Source organism: Rhinopithecus roxellana, chromosome 20, assembly GCF_007565055.1.
Source record: "Rhinopithecus roxellana isolate Shanxi Qingling chromosome 20, ASM756505v1, whole genome shotgun sequence".
Taxonomy (NCBI): Eukaryota; Metazoa; Chordata; class Mammalia; order Primates; family Cercopithecidae; genus Rhinopithecus; species Rhinopithecus roxellana.
Genome location: NC_044568.1, coordinates 19,653,335 through 19,677,722, shown reverse-complemented (window position 1 = coordinate 19,677,722; position 24,388 = coordinate 19,653,335). Strand labels below are relative to the sequence as shown.

The window sequence follows — 24,388 nt, the reverse complement described above, 5'->3', positions numbered from 1 at the left end:
ACAGCAGCCTGCTCTGGGGCACCTGCCCCATTGTGTGGAGGGAATGCGAGCTTTGCAGATCAGGCGACCTGTCCACACTCACAGTCACGACAGCCTGGACCTAGGATTTGAATCTGGGCCTTCTCCCCCACTGCATGTAAATTTTATAAAGGCTTTTAAAATTGGAGTGGATGATACACTCAGCCCGGTGTCCTTTATCCACATGTGTATTTCCCCTGCGATGAGGAAGCACCAGCAGGAGTGTGCCAGTATGGAGACCCAACCTCAGATGGGTGCACTGAGGCCTGTGTGCCTCCTTACTCTCACCCTCAGCGTCCACGTCAGCTTGGCCTGTCCCAGGTGGTATGTGCTGAGAGCCCCACAGCTAGCTGGTCCACTCAGGCCCCTCCTTGTCCTCTGCTTCCTACTTTCTGTGGCTCGGGTCACATGAGCAGAAAGCCATCAGCATGAGGCTGATGGCCTGCATGCCACACACTCAGTGTGACAGTCTCAGATAACTTAAGCTCTGAGTCCCTGTCTTGAGTTTTCTTTGCATGATACTTATAACTTGTTTTGATTATCCATTATTTAGTCATTTCTTTATTTATTTTGGGAGGTTGAGTATTTTGTTATTTACACATGTAGAGTAAGAATAAAAATTGGGCACGGAGGCCAGATGTGTTGGCTCACACCTTTAATCCCAGCACTTTGGGAGGCCAAGGTGGGCAGATCACCTGACGTCAGGAGTTCAAGACCAGCCTGGCCAACGTGGCAAAACCCAGTCTCTACTAAAAATAACAAAAATAGCCAGGCGTGATGTCGGGCACCTGTAATCCCAGCTACTCAGGAGGCTGAGGCAGAATCGCTTGAACCTGGGAGGTAGATGTTGCAGTGAGCCGAGATCATGCCACTGCACTGCACTCCAGCCTGGGTGACAGAGCAGGACTCTGTCTCCAAAAAAAAAAAAAAAAAAAAAAAGGCATGGTAATCATCCATTTTTTTTTTTTTTTTTTTTTTTGAGGCGGAGTCTCGCTCTGTCGCCCAGACTGGAGTGCAGTGGCCAGATCTCAGCTCACTGCAAGCTCCGCCTCCCGGGTTTACGCCATTCTCCTGCCTCAGCCTCCCGAGTAGCTGGGACTACAGGCGCCCGCCACCTCGCCCAGCTAGTTTTTGTATTTTTAGTAGAGACGGGGTTTCACCGTGTTAGCCAGGATGGTCTCGATCTCCTGACCTCGTGATCCGCCCGTCTCGGCCTCCCAAAGTGCTGGGATTACAGGCTTGAGCCACCGCGCCCGGCCCATCCATTATTTAAAAGACCATTGTGTTAATGGTGGTTAGTTGAAAATTCACAATTATTATATTGCTGAGTGATTGATGGATTATTTTTGTTTGTTTAAATAAAAGAGGGGCCATAAGCCCAGCACACCAGTATGTACAGCCCCTGGTTCTTGCAGGTGTAGAGGCTGGATGACTGGGGTCAGTGTGTAGACGCTAGTCTGTGTTCCTTGGGTTGAAATGATGTCTTGTGCCTTCACTATGCAACTGTAGTCTGTTTCCTGATCACTTGTAGTAGCTACAGGGTCCTTCCTCCAATCTTAAGGTGGTTACATTGTTCTCCTTTTTTGCTTCTGTGAATGTTAATGGTTACATCTTTGCAGAAACACATCTGGTCTAGTTTGTTTGCTATTCATCCTGATGCAGGAAAGCCCTTCTCACTGCCTCTTGACTCCTACACACTCACTTCCAAGTGAGGCAGGAAGATTAGAATGGATTTGAACTTTCCAAACGAGTTTTGTTTTTCTCATGAGAACAAAGAATGTGTTCTAAACTTAGATTTGATCTTATGTAGAATACCACGTTAAGATTTCAAGGCAGTGCTCATTACTGTAAGAATAGTAGTAAAAAGAAGACACAGGCCAGGCGCAGTGGCTCAAGCCTGTAATCCCAGCACTTTGGGAGGCCTAGACGGGCGGATCACGAGGTCAGGAGATCGAGACCATCCTGGCTAACACGGTGAAACCCCGTCTCTACTAAAATATACAAAAAACTAGCCGGGCGAGGTGGCGGGCGCCTGTAGTCCCAGCTACTCGGGAGGCTGAGGCGGAAGAATGGTGTAAACCCGGGAGGCGGAGCTTGCAGTGAGCCGAGATCCGGCCACTGCACTCCAGCCTGGGTGACAGAGCGAGACTCCGTCTCAAAAAAAAAAAAAAAAAAAAAAAAAAAAACACAAAAGACTGCAGAAGAGAGAAATCCTGACACTTGGCATACATTAAACATGCCTTCTCTGATAATTTCTTTTTTTAAATTGGTTATATTTGATCATTTCTTTAAAAAATGATTCTCCTGGATCACTTAAGGGATATAACCCTCAGGAATCTGTTCTTTTCCTTATAAAATACTTTTTAATAACCAAGTATCTTTGAGCCAAAAAATGTTGCAAATATTTCAGCTAGTAAAAGTTTGAGTTATCATAGAGTGCAGGAGACAGGGAGGGGACCAAGGGGCGCCACATGGGACCAGGGAGATTGGTTACGCTAGGGCTGGCTGAAAGAGGCCCAGGTCGGGGTGAGGAGTACTTCCATCCTGGATGGTCCTGTGTCAGGGATGTCAGGTGGGCAGCTGGTGCCCACAGTGGGCTGGGGTGGTGTCAGGAGGGGTCTCAGCTGCACGTCTGTGGGAACAGGCCCTGGGACAGTAGGTGGCTTGGGGAGAGCACCAAACAAGGATCAGGTTTGGCTGTGCATCCGAGTCCCTGCGAGTGAGGCCCAGCTTAGAGCTCCTGGGGTGTTCTAAGACTTGACAGCCAGGGTGAGGAGCTGGCTGAGGATGAGCCTCCAGGCGGGCCACTCCTGGCTGCCGGCATCACTGTCCCGAGGCACCCAACTCCTCCCCTCCCCAAGAATTGTAAGAGGAAGTTTGTGTTTAAGGGACATAAAATATTTTGTTCTCCAAATTTTATTTAAATGTTAAAAGTTTTAAAACCCCGAAGTGTTACTATTTCCTGCCCAGAGTTGATAGTTAAGAGAAATGTCGTAGAGCGCACTCTATAAAGTGCCCTGTGTGCTGCACAGTGTTTCTCCCTGGTGTTGCAGCAGGACGCTTGGAGCTGCTGGGCATGCTCTGATCATCCCTGCTATGCAGATCTGGGACCTAAGATTTGGAAAATTGACGTGATTTCAATTCCTGTCACAATATCCAGGTCCCACACCCGGCTTCCTGCCCCTTCTGGTTTGGAGAAAGCAGTGCTGAGTGATAGATGCCTCCCCCACGCTCAGATGGCATTCTCTGTTTCAGGATGATGACCTGGAAGAAGGTGAAGTGAAGGACCCCAGTGACAGGAAGGTGAGACCTCGTCCCACCTGCCGGTTCTTCATGAAAGGTAACTGTCTGCGTGTGGGGCCTTCTCGCAGTCAGCTGGGGCCCCAGCTTCTGGGGCTGTGGTGCTGGCTCACCTTGGCAGGCCCTGAGCTGCTCAAGGCAGTTCTCTGGGCAAGACTGGCTAGGTGGTGGTGGTGGTGGTGGCAGTGGCAATATTGATGGTAAACAATAGGCCCTTGTATTGATGCTTTCATCACTTTAATGACTGCCTTGGTGGGAGCAGCCTGGTCATTCTCATTCTCACACTGGTGGCCCCAGACCCTTCCGATCGCAGCAGACCCGTAACTGTAATGCAGATGGCATCAGTCATTTTTCAAAGTGGTCCTTTTCATAAGGCCGAATGTTCTAGACACCAGAATTAGCATTTTCCCCACCTCTGTAGAGATGGCCCCTTTTCCTGTAAGATGTGTCGGAAGTGTTTGTTCGTGTGGAATCGATTTCGAAATGGCCAGAGATGGCCGCTGAAGGCAGCAGGGCTCTCTCCTGTAGAAGTAATGGTGTGAGTTGAGGAGCTGCAGCAGGGGGCAGTGTAAGAAAATCTTGTCAGAAAAATCTGGGCTAACCCATTTTAAAATGTGGCGGAACTCTTTAGCCTGATGATGTTAGGGCTTTTTGTTTCGCTGCTTCATGTCTTGGGGGATTCGGAAATGGAAATGAGAATTTCCAGCTTTAAGGGTATCTGATGTGCAGCAGTAGTTCAGGTGTTTCGTGTAACTGAGCGTTCCCCTTGGAGAGGTGGGAAGATGTTTTTCTCTCTCTCTGTTTTGCTGTAAGCCCGTAGATGACTTTGTCACTGCCAGCCTGTGTGTGCCGTCTAAAGCTCACAAGAGCTTCCTGTACTTCTTTTCCAGATGTTGTGACACCATTATCCACTCTTCTTCCACCAATATCCAATTCCATACCATTCAGAGGCCAGGTTAAAGGTACAAAATACGCTATATTCGCTCTCTTCAGTACCTTAAAGTCCCCCTACTCCAGAGGCCAGACTTCCTTCTCCTGGATCCAGAACACAGCTGTGAAGCCAGAAGGAAAGGGGGTCTTTGAGGGGCAGAGAGCTGTTCGCAACCTCCTTAGAGGCACGTGAGCCAATCGAGCATCGGGGACAGACAGGGCACACCCTTGAGGTGTGGCAGAGTCCCATCATTCAGAGGCAGGCTGTGCTCTTAGAGCAGCCGTGAACGCCCCTGTCCAAGAGATGACCTGATGATGTGGGGCTCATGGGAACCCCGGGTCAGGCTCGCTCCTGTGGGTGTGGGCTTGCTTGGTTTTGCCAAGCAAAAACAGTTGACTCGCCCAAGTCACACGTGCACATGAGGGGCCCCCACTGGGGAGAGCCTGTGTGGGCAGTAGACTTAGAGCCATAGATTGTCACAGACACTGCTAAGAATACAGAGAAATGTGCAGTACATTTTGGAAAGTAAACTTACAATTTTTTAAAAGCTTTGGTATTTGCAGTGTCGGTATTTCAGAAAATTTAAATTTAAGCAGACGACCTCTTTTTTATAATAGTGTGGGAATTAATGACATCAGTGTCGCACATTTCTGTGTCGCACATTTCTGTGTGAAAGTGATGGAGAAAAACCTGTGCACATGTCTGCACATTTGCAGTCATTTTGAGTCAGCACCCATCACAGTGCCGTGCTCGGGTCTCTGGGTGGCCGTGTGACTCAGAAGCTTGGCCAGCCAGTCGGCATTGGCCTTACGGTTCCGACAGCAAGAGACTGCAGCATCCTCCAGGGCAGGGAGACTCTGGACCAGGAGCTCAGGGCTCACTGCTGAGCTAGTTCCAGAATTTAACAACAGAAGCACAAAACAGATGAAGAAAGATCGTTACTGGGACTCTTCATTCCCTTCACTGGGAGATGCCTGGATGGACACAGACAGGATCCTGTCTCCCTGCGCATCACGTGGGTTGGTCAGAATTGGAAGGTGGTGACCCCAAAGTTAGACTAAGTACTGAGTTTGGGTTTCAGTGAGTGAGACCATGTGGAAGGTTTCTACAGTCAAGAAATCAGTTTGAGACCAGCCTGGGCAACATAGTGAGACCTTGTCTCTACAAGAAATGAAAAATTAGCAGGGCCTGGTAGCACACACGTGTAGTCCCAGCTACGTGGGGAGTGGCGGGTGGGTGCTGAGGGGGGCAGGTCACTTGAACCTGGGAGGTTGAGGCTGCAGTTGCGCCATGATCGTGCCACTGTTCTCCAGGCTGGGCAACAGTGAGACTGTCTCTTAAAAAAAAAAAAAGAAAGCAGAAGCTAGATAAGGCAGCATTTTTGCGGCTTAATCAGGCATTATCAGTAACTCATTTCAGAAGTATTTATGTTCTGGAGAGCGAGGTGATACGATACAGAGGAAGTGGCTGATTCTTATCGTTTTCTAGATCATGTCTCCTGCTGCTTCTTTGTTGTGAGAAATTTGGACTTAAATGTTTCTGCCTACCTGCAGTTTTTATGAAATTGAAATTCATCAGTTTATGATCCCTCCAATAACAACAAGTTATTTTAAAAACAAAATGAAGTTTGTGGTGTTGGCAAGGATATGGAGAGGTTGGAGCCCTCCTTCACTGCAGGTGAGAAGGTAAAATGGTGCAGCTGCTTCAGAAGATAGTTCCTCAGAAGCTGCTGGCTACTCACTGAGTGACCCAGCAGTTCAACTCCAGGTATGCATCCAAGAGAAACGGACACGTGCATTTATGTGAAAGCTTGTGCGCAAATGTTCACAGCAGCATGACATGCAGTAACCAAAAAGAAACAACGCAGGCACCCGGCAGCTGAGGAATGGATGAACAAGTGTGGCCTGTCCATGCAGTGGAATGCTGCTTGGCCATAAAGGGAATGAAGCACTGGCTCACGCCACAATGTGGACAAACCTTGAAGACGTGCTGAGTGACAAAAGGGAGCACAGAAGGCCACAGGTCCACAGAGACAGAAAGCAGATTGTGACTCACGCCACAATGTGGACAAGCTTTGAAGACATATGCTGAGTGACAGAAGGGAGCATAGGAGCCAAACAGATCCACAGAGACAGAAAGTAGATTGATTCATCATTGCCTGGGCTAGGTGTGGAGAGTAATAGCTAGTGAGGACAAGATTTCCTCTTTAGGGTGATGGAATGTTCTAGAACTAGCTAGTGGTGATGCTTACACAACTTTGTGAATATACAGCAAACCAGTGAATCGTACATGTTAACTGGGAGTATTTTATGTTATATGAATTGTATCAAAATTAGAAAATTCTTATCTTAGAAAAAAGTTGGTGGCTGGGTGTGGTAGCTCATACCTGTAATCCTAGCACTTTGGGAAGCTGAGTTGGGAAGATCACTTGAGCCCAGGAGTTCGAGACCAGCCTGGGCAACATAACAAGAGCCCATCTTTCTTTTTTAAATTATTTGTAAAGACGGGGTCTCAGTATATTGCTCAGGCTGGTCTCAAATACTAGGCTCAAGCAGTCCTTCCACCTCAGCCTCCCCAGGTATGGGAACGACAGGCATGAGCCACTACCCCGGCCTCTCTTAGCTTTATCTCTGTGACACGTTGTGATATAATCGCTTAGTGGACACGTTGAGATTTGTGACCAGTTGGCAACAGAATGCACTGGGAACACAACTTGCTCACATTTTAGAGATCAGGGCTTTGTTTGCACCTGCCCAGCTCCACGGCACGTACACAACAACTGGAGCTGTACTTCTTCATGGGCTGTTTTTACCTCTCATGGGCCTGGGTTGGATCATTGGACACAAAGTTGTGTCCACAGAGGAATAAGTAGCACCTTCTTTAAACTGTGTCCCACTTTGGATTTCTTTCTTTCTTTTTTTCTTTTTTTTTTTTTTTTTTTTGAGACGGAGTCTCACTCTGTCACCCAGGCTGGAGCTGGAGTGCGATGGTGGGATCTCGGCTCATTGGAACCTCCACCTCCAGGGTTCAGACGATTGTCTCGTCTCAGCCTGCCAAATAGCTGCGATTACAGGCGTCTGCCACCACCCCCAACCAATTTTTGTATTTTTAGCAGACATGGGGTTTCATCATGTTGGGCCAGGCTGGTCTTGAACTTCAACCCTGACCTCAGGTGATCCCCTCGCCTCAGCCTCCGAAAGTGCTGGGATTGCAGGTGTGAGCCACCGCACCCAGCCCCTACTTTGGGTTTCTGATTTATCCCTCAGTGAACAAGCATCCCAGTCCATTTTTTGGGTCTGATCTCCTTGGCTCTGCTCCTCCCAGTTTTTTTAAATTGTGGTGGAATACCTTTTTTTTGTTTTTTTGTTTTTGAGAAGGAGTCTCGCTCTGTTGCCCAGGCTGGAGTGCAGTGGCGCCATCTCGGCTCACTGCAACCTCCACCTCCAGGGTTCAAGTGATTCTCCTGCCTCAGTCTCTTGAGTAGTTGGGACTACAGGCACCTGCCACCATGCCCAGCTAATTTTTTTGTAGTTTTGATGAAGATGGGGTTTCACCATGTTAGCCAGGATGGTCTCAATCTTCTGACCTTGTGATCCACCTGCCTCAGCCTCCCAAAGTGCTGGGATTACAGGCGTGAGCCACCACACCTGGCTGGAATACCATTTTTTAAGTGTACAGTTCAGTGTTAATACATTCATGTTGCTGTGTCATAACCATCACCACCATCCATCTCCAGGACTTTTTCAGCTTACAGAACTCAAACTCTGTACCTATGAAACGACTTCTCATTCCTCCCACCAGCCTCCCGGCACCTGCCATGGTGTTATCTCTGAATGCTGACTAAGTACCACATACAAGTGGAATCATACAGTATTTGTCCTTTTGTGACTGGTTTATTTTACTTAGCATAATGTCCTCAAGGTTCATCTGTCATCAGGATTTTTTTTCTTTTTTTGGACAGGATCTCACTGTCACCCAGGCTGGAGTACAGTGACATGATCATGGCTCACTGCAGCCTTGACTTCCTGGGCTCAAGCTGTCCTCCTGCCTCAGCTTTCCACGTGACTGGGATTACAGGCATGCCACTTTGCCCAGCTAACTTTATTATTTGTAGAGACAGGGTCCCACTGTGTTATCCAAGCTGATCTTAAACTCCTGGGCTTAAGGAATCCTTCTGCCTCTGCCTCCCAAAGTGCTGGGATTAGAGGTGTGAGCCACCATGCCTGGCCTTCTTCCTTTTTAAGATTGAATAATAAGTACGGTTGGCTGATGCCTGTAATCACAGCACATTGGGAGGCCGAGGCGGTTGGATCACTCGAGGAGTTGGAGACCAGCCTGCTCAACATGGTGAAACCCTATCTCTACTAAAAATACAAAATTAGCTGGACGTGGTAGAGCACGCCTGTAATTCCAGCTGCTCGGGAGGCCAAGGCAGGAGAATCGCTTGAGCCCAGGAGGTGAAGGTTGCAGTGAGCTGAGATCACACCACTGCACTCCAGCCTGGGTGTCGGTACGAGACTTGGTTTCACACAAAAAAAAGAAAAAAAAAACTGACTACTCTTTCTCAGTGTGGAGTGGCCGCGTTGGGTGTATCCCTCATCTGTGGATGGACACTTGGGTGGCTTCCACCGCCAGGCAGTTGTGAATAGAGTTGCTGTGAACAGGGGCGTAAAAGTCTCTCCAGACCCTGCTTGCAGTTCGTTCGCAAGTAGCCTGGCAGTGGAGTTGCTGACAACGTGGTGGTTGTGTGTTTCATCTTTCAAGGAGCCGCCAGGCTGTTTTCCACAGTGGCTCTGCCGTTTGACTTTCCCGCCAGCAGCATGGAGGCTCCGGTCTCTCCGCGTCCTCACCAGTGCTCTGTTCTGTTTGACTTTCCCGCCAGCAGCATGGAGGCTCCGGTCTCTCCGCGTCCTCACCAGTGCTCTGTTCTGTTTGACTTTCCCGCCAGCAGCATGGAGGCTCCGGTCTCTCCGCGTCCTCACCAGTGCTCTGTTCTGTTTGACTTTCCCGCCAGCAGCATGGAGGCTCCGGTCTCTCCGCGTCCTCACCAGTGCTCTGTTGTTTGACTTTCCCGCCAGCAGCATGGAGGCTCCGGTCTCTCCGCGTCCTCACCAGTGCTCTGTTCTGTTTGACTTTCCCGCCAGCAGCATGGAGGCTCCGGTCTCTCCGCGTCCTCACCAGTGCTCTGTTCCGTTTTTTTGGTAGTAGTCATTCCAGTGGGTGGGAGGTAACATCTTCCTGGCTTTTAATCTGCCTTCCCTGAAGGTTCGTGCCGGGCTGTCTTTTTTCATGTGCTCAGTAGCTCATTTGTCCTGGGTCTGCCTTGAAGAAACGTCTTTTGCTCAGTTTTGAATCCTTGCAAAACTGCGTTTAAAGCGGCAAGTCTGAGTGTTGTCTGTGAACCCCTGGGAGTCCTTGAGACCCTTTCAGGGGACCCTGAGGTCAAAACTATATTTATTTAATTTTTTTTTATTTTATTTTACTTTTTTGAGACAGTCTCCCTCTGTTGCCCAGGCTGGAGTGCAGTGGTATGACTGCTCACTGCAGCCTCCGCCTCCCGGGTTCAAGCGATTCTCCTGCCTCAACCTCCTGAGTAGCTGAGATTATAGGCACAGGCCACCATGCCCAACTAATTTTTGTAATTTAGTAGTGACTAAATTTTGTGTTTCAGTTGGTCAGGCAGATCTCGAACTCCTGACCTCAGATGATCCACCCACCTTGGCCTCCCATGCCACTTTACTTCATGTCTGTGCTGTAGTAGTAAGAATTATAATTTAATTAAATCTTACACTTGAGTACAGGTGTTTTATTTATTATTATTTATAAGATCTTTTTGTTTTTTTTTTTTTTTGAGGCGGAGTCTTGCTCTGTCACCCAGACTGGAGTGCAGTGGCCGAATCTCGGCTCACTGCAAGCTCCGCCTCCCGGGTTCACGCCATTCTCCTGCCTCAGCCTCCCGAGTAGCTGGGACTACAGGCGCCCGCCACCTCGCCTGGCTAGTTTTTTGTATTTTTAGTAGAGACGGGGTTTCACCGTGTTAGCCAGGATGGTCTCGATCTCCTGACCTCGTGATCCGCCCGTCTCGGCCTCCCAAAGTGCTGGGATTACAGGCTTGAGCCACCGCGCCCGGCCTATAAGATCTTTTAAAAAAACTTTATTAAAGTCATATTTATGTGCCATGAAATTGACCCATTTTAAGCATACAGTTCCATGATTTTATAAGTACATCCTTATGATAAAATTGAATTTATAAATTAGGCACAGTAAGAGATTAACAGCAATAGCCAATCATAAAATAGAGCAGTTGTAATAAAAATGTGAATGTAGTCTCTCAAAAGAGCTCACTTTACTGCACTCAGCCATCTGATGACATAAGATGAAATGCTCCCTTGATGACACGGAAGCCCTGCCACGTGGCATTGGGCCCCTCGTGACCTCCTGCTGATGCATCAGCAGGAAGGTCATCTGCCCCCAGTGATCCTGGGTCACAGCCACAGTGAGCACAGCACCGCCGTGCTCCCAACGGTTGTTGGTGGCCAAGAGGGCTGCTAGATGACTAGTGGGCAGTTAGCGTCGTGGACAGCGTGGATCTGCTGGACAAAGGGATGATTCGTGTCCCAGGTGGGACAGAGGACGGCACAAGATTTCATCATGCTGCTCAACACAGAACATCATTTAAAACTTAGGAATTATTTTTGGAATTGTCTATTTAATATTTTCAGACCACAGGTAACTGAAATTGTGGAAAGCCAGAAAGCAGAGGAGGGGTCCTACTGTGCATGTCTCTTAGTACTCAGCATGGCGGAGTGGCAGCGCGAGTAGAGCCCCTGCCAACACTCAAGTCCAGCGGCCTCGAAGGGCAGCACGTGCAAGGCTTGAGCTGCAGCTGACCCTGCGCACTCTCCGTGGAGCACACATTCGTGACAGACTGGCAGACATGCCAGGGCATGCAGGTCCGGGTCCTTGCAGGAGCAAAGTAAGCCTGTGGCTTCAAGGGGAACAACGGACAGTGTTAGCAGTAGTAAAATTGAAGCTTTCCGTTGAAAATTGGTTTGTGTGCTCACCACCTTCTCCGTGTGTCAGGACTTTCTCAGGTGACCATTGCTGGATGTCACAGAATCATGCCTTTGTAAAAGACCCATTCAAAGTTCAAGACAGACTAATGGATTTTAGAGAAGCCAAGCTGGGAAAGGGTGATGATAGGATTCGATTGCAGCTCACTGTAAGGAGCTTTCCCGTGCTGAGTGCGGTGTCAGGAAGAAGCTCTCAGCACATCTGAAAAGGCTTTTAGATGCTCCTCCCTTTCTAGCTGAGTCTCTAAGTGGGTCTGTAATGTCCTCTCCTGCTTCAGCCACAGCAGCCCTTCATGGCCGATCGCACACAGATGGGAGGCCAGGGGTTTTCCAGGGTCAGCATTCAAGGGATTCGCAAAAAGGCAAAGAATGCCGCTCCTCTCACCAAGTGTTTTAAACTAGTTTCATAAATATTGGTTACTATCTATCAGATACCTTGTTGTTACTCAATAATGAGTTATCTTTAAAGGCCTTTCTCGGGGCCAGGCGCGGTGGCTCAAGCATGTAATCCCAGCACTTTGGGAGGCCGAGACGGGTGGATCACGAGGTCAGGAGATCGAGACCATCCTGGCTAACACCGTGAAACGCCGTCTCTACTAAAAAATACAAAAAACTAGCCGGGCGAGGTGGCGAGCGTCTGTAGTCCCAGCTACTCGGAAGGCTGAGGCAGGAGAATGGCGTAAACCCAGGAGGCGGAGCTTGCAGTGAGCTGAGATCCGGCCACTGCACTCCAGCCCGGGCGACAGAGCGAGACTCCATCTCAAAAAAAAAAAAGGCCTTTCTCAATTTCTGTTACCATTATACGTGTCAATAGAAATGACCCATGTGAACCAAGGAAACAGTGAATGGATATTTACTGTATTCAAAATCAGAAGAGACATTTAAAGATTTTTCATGTGGGCTGTACTGGAGCATGAGCTGAGCCTCACTTCCTGCCGTCTCTGTTTAGTTTTGGATTTTCCACGTTTCCTGTCTGTTTCCTGTCTGTTTCCCTGATCCAGTTTGGGTTTGTTGCTGCTGAGCATGCAGGTTCCCTTTCTGTAGTTACATTGTTCAGTGAAAAAAAGCGAGGTTCAACACAGAGCATGATATATATTGTCAGGTAAAAGGGGGAATGATTGATGGATGGAGCCCCAGTACATTCATAACTGCCTCTGGCAATGGCCATGGGGTAGGAGGTCGACTTCACAGTGTACCTTTTAGAGTGGGTGGATATTTTTTATTTACAAGTATTTCATTTTATTATGAAATATTTCATATATGTAAAATAACACTATGTTTACACAGGCATGAAGATTAATAAGATAATAAAATAGTTGGCTGGGCGTGGTGACTCACGCCTGTAATCCCAGCACTTTGGGAGACCGAGGTAGGCGGATCACCTGAGGTCGCAGGCTCAACACCAGCCTGACCAACATGGAGAAACTCATCTCTACTAAAAATGCAAAATTAGCCAGACGTGGTGGTGCATGCCTGTAATTCCAGCTACTCGGGAGGCTGAGGCAGGAGAATCACTTGAACCTGGGAGGTGGAGGTTGCAGTGAGCTGAGATCATGCCATTGCACTCCAGCCTGGGCAACAAGAACAAAACTCCATCTCAAAAAAAACAAAAACAAACAGTTGCTACTGTGCTGACATTCTAGTTAAGAAAAAGACCATCATCCTGCCTCGAAGCCAGAAATAGTATTAGACATTTCAGCAGTGAAGGAGCTGCCTCCACCCCGCTCCCGCGGCCTCTGTCTCTCCTTGTCCTCTCTGGCCTGAGGCCATGTCTTTGTACGCAGTATCTGCAGGACTCTCTTTATGCTGTTAGAATCACAATCCACATACATTTTAGGTTTGAAGTCCCAGTTAGAAACAGAAGAGTATACAGTTTGTATACCAGAAGATCTTTATTTTTGCTTCCATTTTCGGATATATATATATATTTTTTTTTTTTTTTTTTTTGAGGCGGAGTCTCGCTCTGTCGCCCAGGCTGGAGTGCAGTGGCTGGATCTCAGCTCACTGCAAGCTCCGCCTCCCAGGGTTTACGCCATTCTCCTGCCTCAGCCTCCCAAGCAGCTGGGACTACAAGCGCTCGCCGTCACGCCCGGCTAATTTTTTTGCATTTTTAGTAGAGACAGGGTTTCACCGTGTTAGCCAGGACGGTCTCGATCTCCTGACCTTGTGATCCGCCCGTCTCGGCCTCCCAAAGTGCTGGGATTACAGGCTTGAGCCACCGCGCCCGGCCGGATAATTTTTTTTTAAACAAATTGCTTTTTAAATTGTGAAAGTAAGGCTGGGGATGGTGGCTGACACCTGTAATCCCAGCTCTTTGGGAGGCCGAGGCGGGCAGATCACCTGAGGTCAGGTGTTTGAGACCAGCCTGGCCAGTATGGCAAAACCCCATCTCTACTAAAAATACAAACATTAGCTGGGCGTGGGGGTATCCACGTGTGATCCCAGCTACTCGGGAGGCTGAGGCAGGAGAACTGCTCGAACCCACGAGGCAGAAGTTGCAATGAGCCGAGATCGCTCCACTGCACTCTAGCCTGGGCGACAGAGCAAGACTGTCTCAAAAAAAAAAAAAAAGGAAATAAAGTAATATGGACTGGCAGAAGTCAAGAAAATAAAATCTAAAGCCCCTTCCCACATTCTCAACAGTTGGGTGTGTTCCTACACAGATAAAAGTTCACATTTTAAAAAGGTGGATGGGACAGCAGTGTTCTTTTTGCCTGACATCTGCTTTAGGTGTGTTCCAGCTAGAGGTGCAGGCCAACTGTGCTGCTTTCCAGAGCCATCTTCCCCTTTACTCTGGCCAGGGGCAGGGCAGTGCTCAGCACCCCCGGGCAGGTGGCCCCCAAGAGCTGAACACTGTCACCCACTAGCGTCTGGTGTCTGGCGGCAGCCCCACGCTCACCTTCTCGGCTTGCTGTTCGGTGCTTGCTGCTTTGTTCTCTTCTGCCTTGTTCCTCTTTTCTCCCCCTGCCAGTATCAGTGAGAAAGGATCTTTTTTGACAGCAGGTTCGTAGGTGATGTCCTAAAAATTTTTGTAAATAGAAGAACAATAACATTTAGCCACCACCCAGATATATATTCTAGATGAAAAAGTAGTACAGAGGCCGAGTGCAGTGGCTCATGCCTATAATCCCAGCACTTTGGGAGGCTGAGGCGGGCACATCACAAGGTCAGGAGTTCAAGACCATCCTGGCCAACATGGTAAAGCCCTGTCTCTACTAAAAATATAAAAATTAGCCGGGCATGGTGGTGTCCACCTGTAATCCTAGCTACTCAGGAGGCTGAGGCAGGAGAATCGCTGAAACTCAGGAGGTGCAGGTTGCAGTGAGCCAGGATTGTGTCATTTCTCTCCAGCCTGGGTGACAGAGCAAGACTCCATCTGCAAAACAAGAAAAAGGAGTACAGAAAAGCTGTGGTTTCTGTTGTCAGCACTTTTCTGTACTTGGACATTTTTTACAATGAGCTTTTGTTACTTGTTTAGTTACACACGTGATTTGGAATACTGCATGAGTATTTTCTTTTTTTTTTTTTTTTTTTTTTTTTTTTTGAGACGAAGTCTCGGTCTGTCACCCGGGCTGGAGTGCAGTGGCCGGATCTCAGCTCACAGCAAGCTCCGCCTCCCGCGTTCACGCCATTCTCCTGCCTCAGCCTCCCGAGTAGCTGGGACTACAGGCGCCCGCCACCTCGCCTGGCTAGTTTTTTGTATTTTTAGTAGAGACGGGGTTTCACCATGTTAGCCAGGATGGTCTCGATCTCCTGACCTCGTGATCTGCCCGTCTTGGCCTCCCAAAGTGCTGGGATTACAGGCTTGAGACACCGCGCCCGGCCTGCATGAGTATTTTCAGAGGCAAATCATGAAGAGCTCTGTGGTGTGTTGAGTCTCTCTTAGTTGTATGACTGCGTAGTCGGTTTTTCTTTCAATCTCTCTGAGGCTCTGGATTTTTGAACCCCCTGTAGAATAACATTTCCCAACCTCTTTTGTTTTGTTTTGTTTTGTTTTGAGATGGAGTCTCGCTCTGTCACCCAGGCTGGAGTGCAGTGGCGCAGTCTTGGCTCACTGCAAGCTCCACCTCCCGGGTTCACGCCATTATCCTGCTTCAGCCTCCCGAGTAGCTGGGACTACAGGCGCCTCCCACCATGCCAGGCTAATTTTTTGTTTTTTTTTTTTTTAGTAGAGGTGGGGGTTTCACTGTTAGCCAGGATGTCCTCGATCTCCTGACCTCACGATCCTCCCGCCTCGGCCTCCCAAAGTGCTGGGATTACAGGCGTGAGCCACTGTGCCTGGCCTCCCAACCTCTTTTGACTTATGTGTGATCTCTGAAATGCTTTTAGAAATTTTAAAAATTACTTTGTCATTTTTGCATTTCCAGATAAGCAATTTTAAGTTTACTTCCTTTCATGTTTAATTTGGATTGATATTGTTATTATGTTGTGTTGAGTTGGTTTTAATGCAAGCTTAAGTATTCATGATGTTTAAGATTAAAATTTTAAATGATTTAAAGTCTAACTGTATGTTAACCCATTGAAAAAATTTCTAAAATCACTTAGATACTGTATGCCATATTTGGTTTTAAACAATGTGTACATATTATTTATTCAAAAAAGTACATTTTTAAAAAGTGATTCAGTAATTAAACACTTAGATGTCTTACATTCTGCACTGAAAAGTCGAGGTTTCCTTTACTAACCCTGATGTTCTGGTGAAGATGAAGGATTGTGATTGTTATTTATGAGCAAAGTGTAAAAGCTCTGTTTAAATTCCAGAAATATCTTGAAATGCTCTGTGAGAATTTTCATAAGAGAAATGCAGATGTGCAGAGGTGGCCAAGGGCACCCTGAGCACACCTGCAGGCTTCTGATCGTTGTTAATGCTTCTCACTGATGTCTATTTCAGCACAAATACAGTTAACATCCAGTTGTACCTAGATGAGCCTGGGCCAGGGCTGGAAGCAAAGCTCTGGGGCTTTTCTGGTTTAAGGGGAAAATTAGTACTCAGACAGTTGGTATGCATGAACTCTCCACAAAGTGACATTGAAACGGGCGGTTTCCTGTGACCAAGGCGCCATGGGTTCCTGGCAGCCTCTGGGGAACTGCTGTGCCTGGGCAGGTGCAGCTGCCTGGCTCAGCCTCTCCAGGCTTATCCCACCCACCTCCCCGTTCAGTCCCCACTGCTGTGTGGCTCACCATCAGGCCTGGGTAAACATGGCCACTGCCCTCTCCCACCCCCAACCCCAGCAGCTGCCCTTGTGCAGTTAGGCTCTTGTGGACCCTTTCTGATCTCACTTTTGTTTCCGTAGGGAACTGTACCTGGGGAATGAATTGTAGGTTTATACACCCTGGAGTGAACGACAAGGGGAACTACTCCCTAATCACCAAAGCCGACCCCTTCCCGCCTAATGGCGCCCCGCCTCTCGGACCTCACCCGCTGATGCCCGCCAACCCTTGGGTGCGTGATGCCTCTTCTTTCATTGTTAGCACATCAGCCAGCTGAGCTCTGTCTGAATCTCAAGCTTAAGACAAGTCGCTGTGCCTTAGCGCAGGCTCAGTGCCCCCTTTCAGCTGCTTCTGTTGTCCCGAGTGGAAGCAGGCCTCGGCTTTCTGGGGATGGAGTGAGGCTTGGTGGAAGGAGAGCGGCCACACACGGCCAGCTTGTGTTGTTTTGATGTTTTTACTGTCTGGTTTCTCTGTACACTTGAAAGTTTTACTTTCTCACCTTCTCCCTTCTCATTTTTCAACAGGGTGGGCCGGTAGTTGATGAAATTTTGCCTCCACCCCCTCCAGAGCCCCCAACAGAGAGTGCCTGGGAACGAGGACTCCGGCATGCAAAGGAGGTAACAGAATTCGGCAGAAATCCTTACAAGAAAGATGCTATTACAGGCGTGGTTCTTGACAAAACTGGGATTTCCTCAGTCCAGAGACAGCCATGGAAAGCCCCAGAAAAAAAGCTCTGAAGTTAGGGGTCGGTTTCTGTGGTGTCTTTTTGTGTGTGTGTGTGTGTGTGTGTGAGACAGGTGTTTCACTCTTGTTGCCCAGGCTGGAGTGCAATAGCCCATCTCGACTCATTGCGGCCTCCACGTCCCAGGTTCATGCGATTCTCTTGCCTCGGCCTCCCAAATAGCTGGGATTACAGGCATGCGCCACCAGGCCCAGAAGGATGGAGAATTATATCTAACTGTCTCAGGCAGCAGCCCAGTAGGCCAGGAATTTCAGTCCAGGGCACACCCACTGTCTTCATGGGGCTGGATCAGCACTGGGCCCCCGTCTGGCGCTGCCCAGGAGCACAGGGTGCCGTCTCCAGCCACTCACAGAAAGCCTGGTGAGGCTGCCCTCACCGCACCGCCGGGATCTGCGCCTCATGTTCCTGAGACTCGGTGCTGCTCTTCTGGAGAGAGCTTGGGGCTTTCTGGCCCCGTCACTGCACACTCCCTCCCTCTAGGCCCATGTTGGCCCCAGTGTATGAACTTAAGCTCTGGGAACCACTCTGCCGGCACCCAGCCCCGCTTCCTCATTTTCCTGGTCAGCCTCTCTGCTGGGAAATGATGGACAAGATGTTCCTCCTCTCTCCCTCGGCATGTCACCTCCTTCCCTCTGAGACTCCAGCCACTCCACGTGCTGCTTGTCACTGAATAACTGAACCGTGGGTTCAGTTCCAAGGGTAGTTGAAGGAAGTGATGAATGCCTCACGTGGGCACACGGAGGCTGGGGGCAGCTGTTCATGCAGGGACGGGCGCAGACTGCCCTCCCCAGAGAGATGCCTGTGCTGTGTCCGCCCCTCACCCTCGAGCACTTGCAGCCTGCGGCTCCTGCTCCTGGGGGGCTGCTGCAGTCGGGTGGGGCGGCCCCTTTTGTGTTTCCTACCAGCGACGCCCAGCATTCCCCTCCGTGTTGACTTCTTTCTTCTTACAATGGTAGGTTTTAAAAAAAGCAACTATCCGAAAAGAACAGGAGCCTGATTTTGAAGAGAAAAGGTTTACGGTGACCATTGGCGAAGACGAACGGGAATTTGACAAAGAAAATGAAGCTTTTCGAGATTGGAATTCTCGGATCCCGAGAGATGTCAGAGACACAGTGTAAGGAATGGCCCCGCCTGCCCCTCCGTTTCCTCCCTGCCTGCGGCCATGTCCGGTGCCCCAGGGTGCCCTCGGCTGGGGCCCAGCCCCACTTGCTGGAGTCGCAGTGACATGCCTGGGAGCATTCAGCCATGGTCCTCACAGCTCATCTCAGCTTTTTGCTTCTGGGAAGGAAGCGTTGCGGCTCTGTGCTGTGGGTCTCGACGGGCAGTGCTCACACCATTGTGGTTCCTGAGCTCTGAGAGTTTTCGCAACTGTCCTCCAGGCCTCTAGAGCCTCACAAGTCTGTGTTTCTGGCTCCTTACCCCTCCCCACATTACCCAGGAGCCAGGAAATGTGTGGAGGTTGCCACAAGCCAGGAGCATAACAGCTGCAGCCTCTTCGCTGTCAGTGCTGTTTTGTCTTCACTGCTTGGCTCCTTCAGGGCATTGATGGCTGGTCTTTTTTTTTTTTTTTCTGGGACGGATTCTCACTCTGTCGCCCAGGCTGGAGTGCAGTGGTGCAATCTCGGCTCACTGCAACCTTCGCCTCTGTGGGTTCAAGCGATTCTCCTGCTTCAGCCTCCCAAGTAGCTGGGACTACAGGTGTGCACCACCACACCCAGCTCATTTTTGTATTTTTAGTAGAGATGGGATTTCGCCATGTTGGCCAGGATGTTCTTGAACTCCTGACCTCAAGTGATCCGCCCACCTCGGCCTCCCAGAGTGCTGGGATTACAGGTGTGAACCATTGTGCCTGGCCCATGTATGCCTGGTGTTTAAAAATCCTGTCTTACAGAAGAAGTGCCTAGGTTGAAGGGTGGAAGTCAGACCTTGGGAGGATTGCGTGGCATGCAAAGTGCTGTTTACAAAACTCTGTCTGTGGGTGGCACAGTGAGGTTCAGGGCGAGGAAGTGGATTATAATTCTCTCAGATCTGAATTGGCGCTCCATTATGCTGAGACTTTAGCAGCCCTGTACATTTCTGGTAGCTATTAGGGAATCATAATCACTATGATTTCTGTCTGGAGTGATAATAAACGGCGCACAGAAAAGGAAGGCGTGCAGTGCGTGCACTCCAGGATTCGGTCCTGTTGACTTGGCCCTGCAAGGCCCTTCTCAAGGCCTTCTTGCTGCGAGCAGGCTCCCCTGGGCTTTCTGCCTGCAGGAGTTAGGGAAGGAAGCCCCAGTGGCCCACACCTGCCCCAGAAGGTGACAGCTTAGAGGTTGAAGGGATAGGTATTTAAAGACTTGGTTAAAACGTGTACATTTTCTCATGAAATTTCGTGTGGAATGTCAGATCACAGAAAGATGCATTCGAGTCAGAACTCTGCAGGATCCCCGGGGGTGTCTCCTGAAGCCCTGGAGGCCTTTGTGTTTTGTTTTGTTTTTTTTTTGTTAGATGTACCTATCGTGTTTCCTGCCCCAGAGCTCGTGCGCACGGAGGACTCTATAAATATGTGTGGGGAGTGATGGGATGATGGATTTTAGAACCTGGGTATGATCCTTGACCCTCTATTTCCAGTTTCCCTGACTGGAGCAGGGACCTGAAAACTGCCTGCTTGGAAGCGGGTCGGCAGGTCTCTGAGGTTTTTTGGAGTGCCCTCTGTGTGTGTTTTGTGTATCAGTGTTGGTTACAGAAACAGGTGTCTCCCGTCCTGGCACCAGGTGACAGAAGCTGGCTCCTGGCTCCCTAGCTTCTCTCCCAGGAGCCGGTGTCTACACTGCAGGACCCCCAAATGCTAAAGCCTCGGCAGTCAGGGCTGAAAGGTTTTCATTGGTGTCTGAGAGCCAGGTTTTTCCGTATGTTTGTATTTTGTTTGTTTTTATAGTGTGGCCTCTGCATGTTACAGTTAATCTGCGGCCTTTTGTGCCAGGCCTCCCCTGAGACCTGGTGAGTCAGGACCTCTGGGAACAGGGTCAGGGTGCATGTGTCACAGTGACGAGGTGCCCTGGCTGTTTCTGATAGACACAGTGGGAAGAACTGTCAGTCAACGTCCTGCCAGGAGGGTGGAGACCACCCTATGATTGTCACAAAGAGCACCTAAGGGAAAGTTGGGTCCACCCGATGGCTGCAGAGGAAAACAGTAAGTGGAGGGAGCCAGTGTGGCTGGGCTGCTGAGACCCAGAGGGAGGGAGGGAGCTGCGCTACAAGCTCAGGCGTCCTGGTGCGTGCTCTTGGCATGAGTGGCTCCCCTTGTCACCCAGCCTTCTCAGTCCTACCCGTGCCTGCTGCAGGCTGGGCCTCACCTGGAACAGCTGGCAAAGCAGGCCACAGCTTGTAGGGTGTGCAGGAGGGTGGCTGGCAGCCCAGTTGGCCATCAGGCTCCAGGGCCCTAATGGCACAGAAGAGGCCAAGCCAGCAGCACTCACATGCTGGAATCCGGCTGCATGACAGGCTTTGCATCCGGTGCCCCTGGCCTGTTTTGGGTCACAGCAGGCCGAGGTCAGGGCCATGTCCCTGCTGCACAGGTGAGGAGAATGCAGCCTGGATTGATAGCTGTGACCTCCTGGCGTGGCGCCTCAACCTCAGCCACGTCTGTCCCGGCAGTATGTGAGAGGTCAGGTTCTCAGCCCCACCCCAGACAGACTGTGTCTGAAACTCCAGGGAGAGCCCAGCCAGTGGTTTGTTAAAAACAAACCCTCCAGGTAATTATGATGCATATTAAAGTCTGAGAATCATTGATTTTAAGTAATTCCAGGGACATAAACCCTCTAAAGATACCACGTCATTTTATTTCCTAATGTTGAGGGTTTTCTGTTGGCGTTTTGAGATGAGGTCTTGCTATGTTGCTCAGGCTGGTCTCCAACTCCTGGACTCAAGCCGTCTTCGTGCCTGAGCCTTCTAAGTTGCTGGGAATATAGACGTTAGCCATCTGATGTTGAGTTTTGCAACTAATTGTCACATAGAAGCACCTTCATGCAGGCAGGCTTTGCTTACTATAGGATGGAGCTCTAGGTACGTCATTGTAGAACCAGTGGACTATGATGCCTGTTCGAGAAGTCTTCAGGAAATAGTCTGGTACTGTATAAAGGACAAGAAAATTGTTTTTCCTTTTGTTGTTGTTGTTGTTTTCCTTTTGTTTTTTTTGTTTGTTTGTTTTTTTGAGACAGAGTCTCGCTCTGTCGCCCAGGCTGGAGTGCAGGGGCGCCATCTTGGCTCACTGTAGGCTCCCGGGTTCACACCATTCTCCTGCCCCCGTCTCCCGAGTAGCTGGGACTACAGGCACCCGCCACCACACCCAGCTAAATTTTTGTATTTTTTTTTTTTAGTAGAGACAGGGTTTCACCGTGTTAGCCAGGATGGTCTCGATCTCCTGACCTCGTGATCCGCCCACCTCAGCCTCCCAAAGTGCTGGGATTACAGGCGTGAGCCACCGCGCCCGGCCTGTTTTTTCTTTATATCTCTTTTGGAATTAAAAATTCACCTAGCAGGATCACTTAGTAAAAATAATACTTTGCAGCCGGGTGCGGTGGCTCACGCTGTAATCCCAGCACTCGGGGAGGCCGAGGTGGGCGGATTGCCTGAGCTCAGGAGTTCGAGACCAGCCTGGGCAACATGGTAAAACTCTGTCTCTACTAAAATACAGAAGAAATTAGCAGGGCATGGTAGTATGCTCCTGTAATCCCAGTTACTCGGGAGGCTGAGGCAGGAGAATTGCTTGAACCTGGGAGGCGGAGGTTGCAGTGAGCCAAGATTGTGCCGCTGCCCTCCAGCCTGGGCGACAGAGTGAGACTCCATATCTTCTTTATTTTATTTTATTTATTTGTTTTTTTTTGTTTTTTTTTTTTTGTTTTTTTTTTTTTGAGACGTGGCAATGTGCGCCTGTAATCCCAGCTACTCAAGAGGCTGAGGTGGGAGAATCTCTTGAACCCGAGAGGTGGAGGTTGCAGCAACTGAGATGGTGCCACTGCACTCCAGCCTGGGTGACAGAGTGAGACTCTCAAAAAACAAAGCAAAAAACTCTCACATATGTAAGACTAAGAAATGACAGCCAGGCGCGGTGGCTCACATCTGTAATCCCATCACTTTGGGAGGCTGAGGCGGGCAGATCACAAGGTCAGGAGATTGAGACCATCCTGGCGAACACCATGAAACCCCATCTCTACTAAAAAAAAATACAAAAAAATTAGCCGGGCATGGTGGCGGGCGCCTGTAGTCCCAGCTACTCGAGAGACTGAGGCATGAGAATGGCGTGAACCCGGGAGGCAGAACTTGCAGTGAGCCAAGATCGTGCCACTGCACTCCAGTCTGGGCAACTGAGTGAGACTCTGTCTTAAAAAAAAAAAGGAGAAATGTCATCTTTTCATAGGGCTGCTGGGGATGCTATACCCAGAATGTTCTACAAGTCCAATAGGGACATGTGACCCAAAGACACGGGGGGCCTCTAGTGTGCACAGGATGTCACCTGTGAGAAATGCGGTTGTCAGTAGTAGCCCCACCGTGAACAGAGTTTCTGGTTAAATCAGCGTCAGGCTGTCAGGCCATGTCCAGGGCCACGGACTGGGCCCTGCCAACTTCCCATACGCCCCCAGCACAGGAAGTGGTGCGGTGCCAGTGTATTAGAGATGGGAGTGCAGGCTGCTGTTCTTTGGAGTAGGATGTCAGGCTGGGATACAGAGAAACCAGAACAGTAATTTTCAAAAAGCATACTCCCTTTCCTCAGGTAACAGGTCTACCAGATGCTGGTCGAGCACCTCCTTTGTCCCAGATGCTTACCTGAGAGAGTACAAGTGGATTTACCTGGGATTTGCTGGTGCTCTGTAGGGAAGCCCCTGAGTGAGCAGGGAGGGAGGGTTGGGCTACCTGGAGAGTGAGACAGGCTTGCTCCACATGGGCAAGCCCACAGTCCCACAGACTCTGAGGGCAGATGGGTGTATGGGTGCCCAGGCATTGCCTGTGGCCTCTTCATGCCTTCGGGGACCTCATCCCCTGCCTTCACTTTCAGTAGCCAACATTGCAACAGGAAGGTGGGCAACAGGCAGGTGGGCACCACCCAGACCATGCTGGGTGGGGTGAGGGACAAGAGGCAGCAGGGGGCTGCATCACTGCTCCCTTTGTGAACTGCCTGGGACCCTCCTTTTCACCTTGGGTCTCTGCAGCAGGCAGGGGCATGTGAGCACCTGACTCCCACCCTTTGCAGAGCACAGCCTCCCTCCACCTGGGTTGAGGTCAGCACAATTTCAACCTGAATTGTACAAATGCAAGCTGTGTTTCATTGTGTAATATTGCATAACCCTTAGATTAAAAGTGGGTCATGTTCGACATTTTAGAACTTTTTCTAGTACTTTTTGAGCTCCAGTTTCCTTGTCATTGAAATGAAATGGTTAAACAAAGTGATCTCCAAGCTCCAAACGTCTGATTGTTACACGTTCTCTAATTGCTCAACTTTTCACCTGCCATGCCTCTCCCTGGGCAGGGCTGTGGGCAGAAACCACCTGCCTCTGGTAGGCGTGTCCAGTGGTTCCTCTTGACCAGGACCTCGGGTTCTCCCCTCCAGCGAGGAGTAGTCCACTCCACGTGCCAGTGCTGAGCCTGACACTGCCCAGACCTCTGGGGACGCGGGGTCTCTGGAGTGCAGAATGCATGTGTGTGCACAGGACACTGTTGGTGCTGGCTGGTTAAGTGCTGACTGCAGAATGAGGCGCGAGCCTCCCATTTGCTGCGACCCAGCTTTGCCCAACCTTGCTTGATCACAGAACCCTTTTCTCAAAAGGCCCATTAGCATTTTGGATTCCCTAAAACAGTTTGGGAAGTGTTTGTGCAGACCATGATACTGCCCAGTAGCATTTATTTTTAAGTTGAATTAAATACCCTTCCAAATTCATTTCAAGAGTGTTTCAGAATTTTTCACGATGGTACTGAGGAGTCCGTTGTTGGCATGGTTGCAATTCCCGGTGGCGTGCTGTGGTGACACGCTCTCTAGAACGCGGTTGCGGTTCCCGGTGGCGTGCTGTGGTGACACGCTCTCTAGAACGCGGTTGCGGTTCCCGGTGGCGTGCTGTGGTGACACGCTCTCTA

General features: G+C 49.7%; 1 protein-coding gene across 1 annotated transcript in view; it reads left to right on the top strand.

Moving 5' to 3' along the window:
- ZC3H18 (zinc finger CCCH-type containing 18) overlaps positions 1 to 24,388 on the top strand; it is a 68,542-nt gene that overhangs the window by 14,412 nt on the left and 29,742 nt on the right. The window contains 4 exon segments of the mRNA XM_010355570.2: positions 3,274 to 3,358; positions 16,617 to 16,765; positions 17,058 to 17,150; positions 18,232 to 18,389. Coding sequence (XP_010353872.1) covers positions 3,274 to 3,358; positions 16,617 to 16,765; positions 17,058 to 17,150; positions 18,232 to 18,389 — 485 coding nt within the window.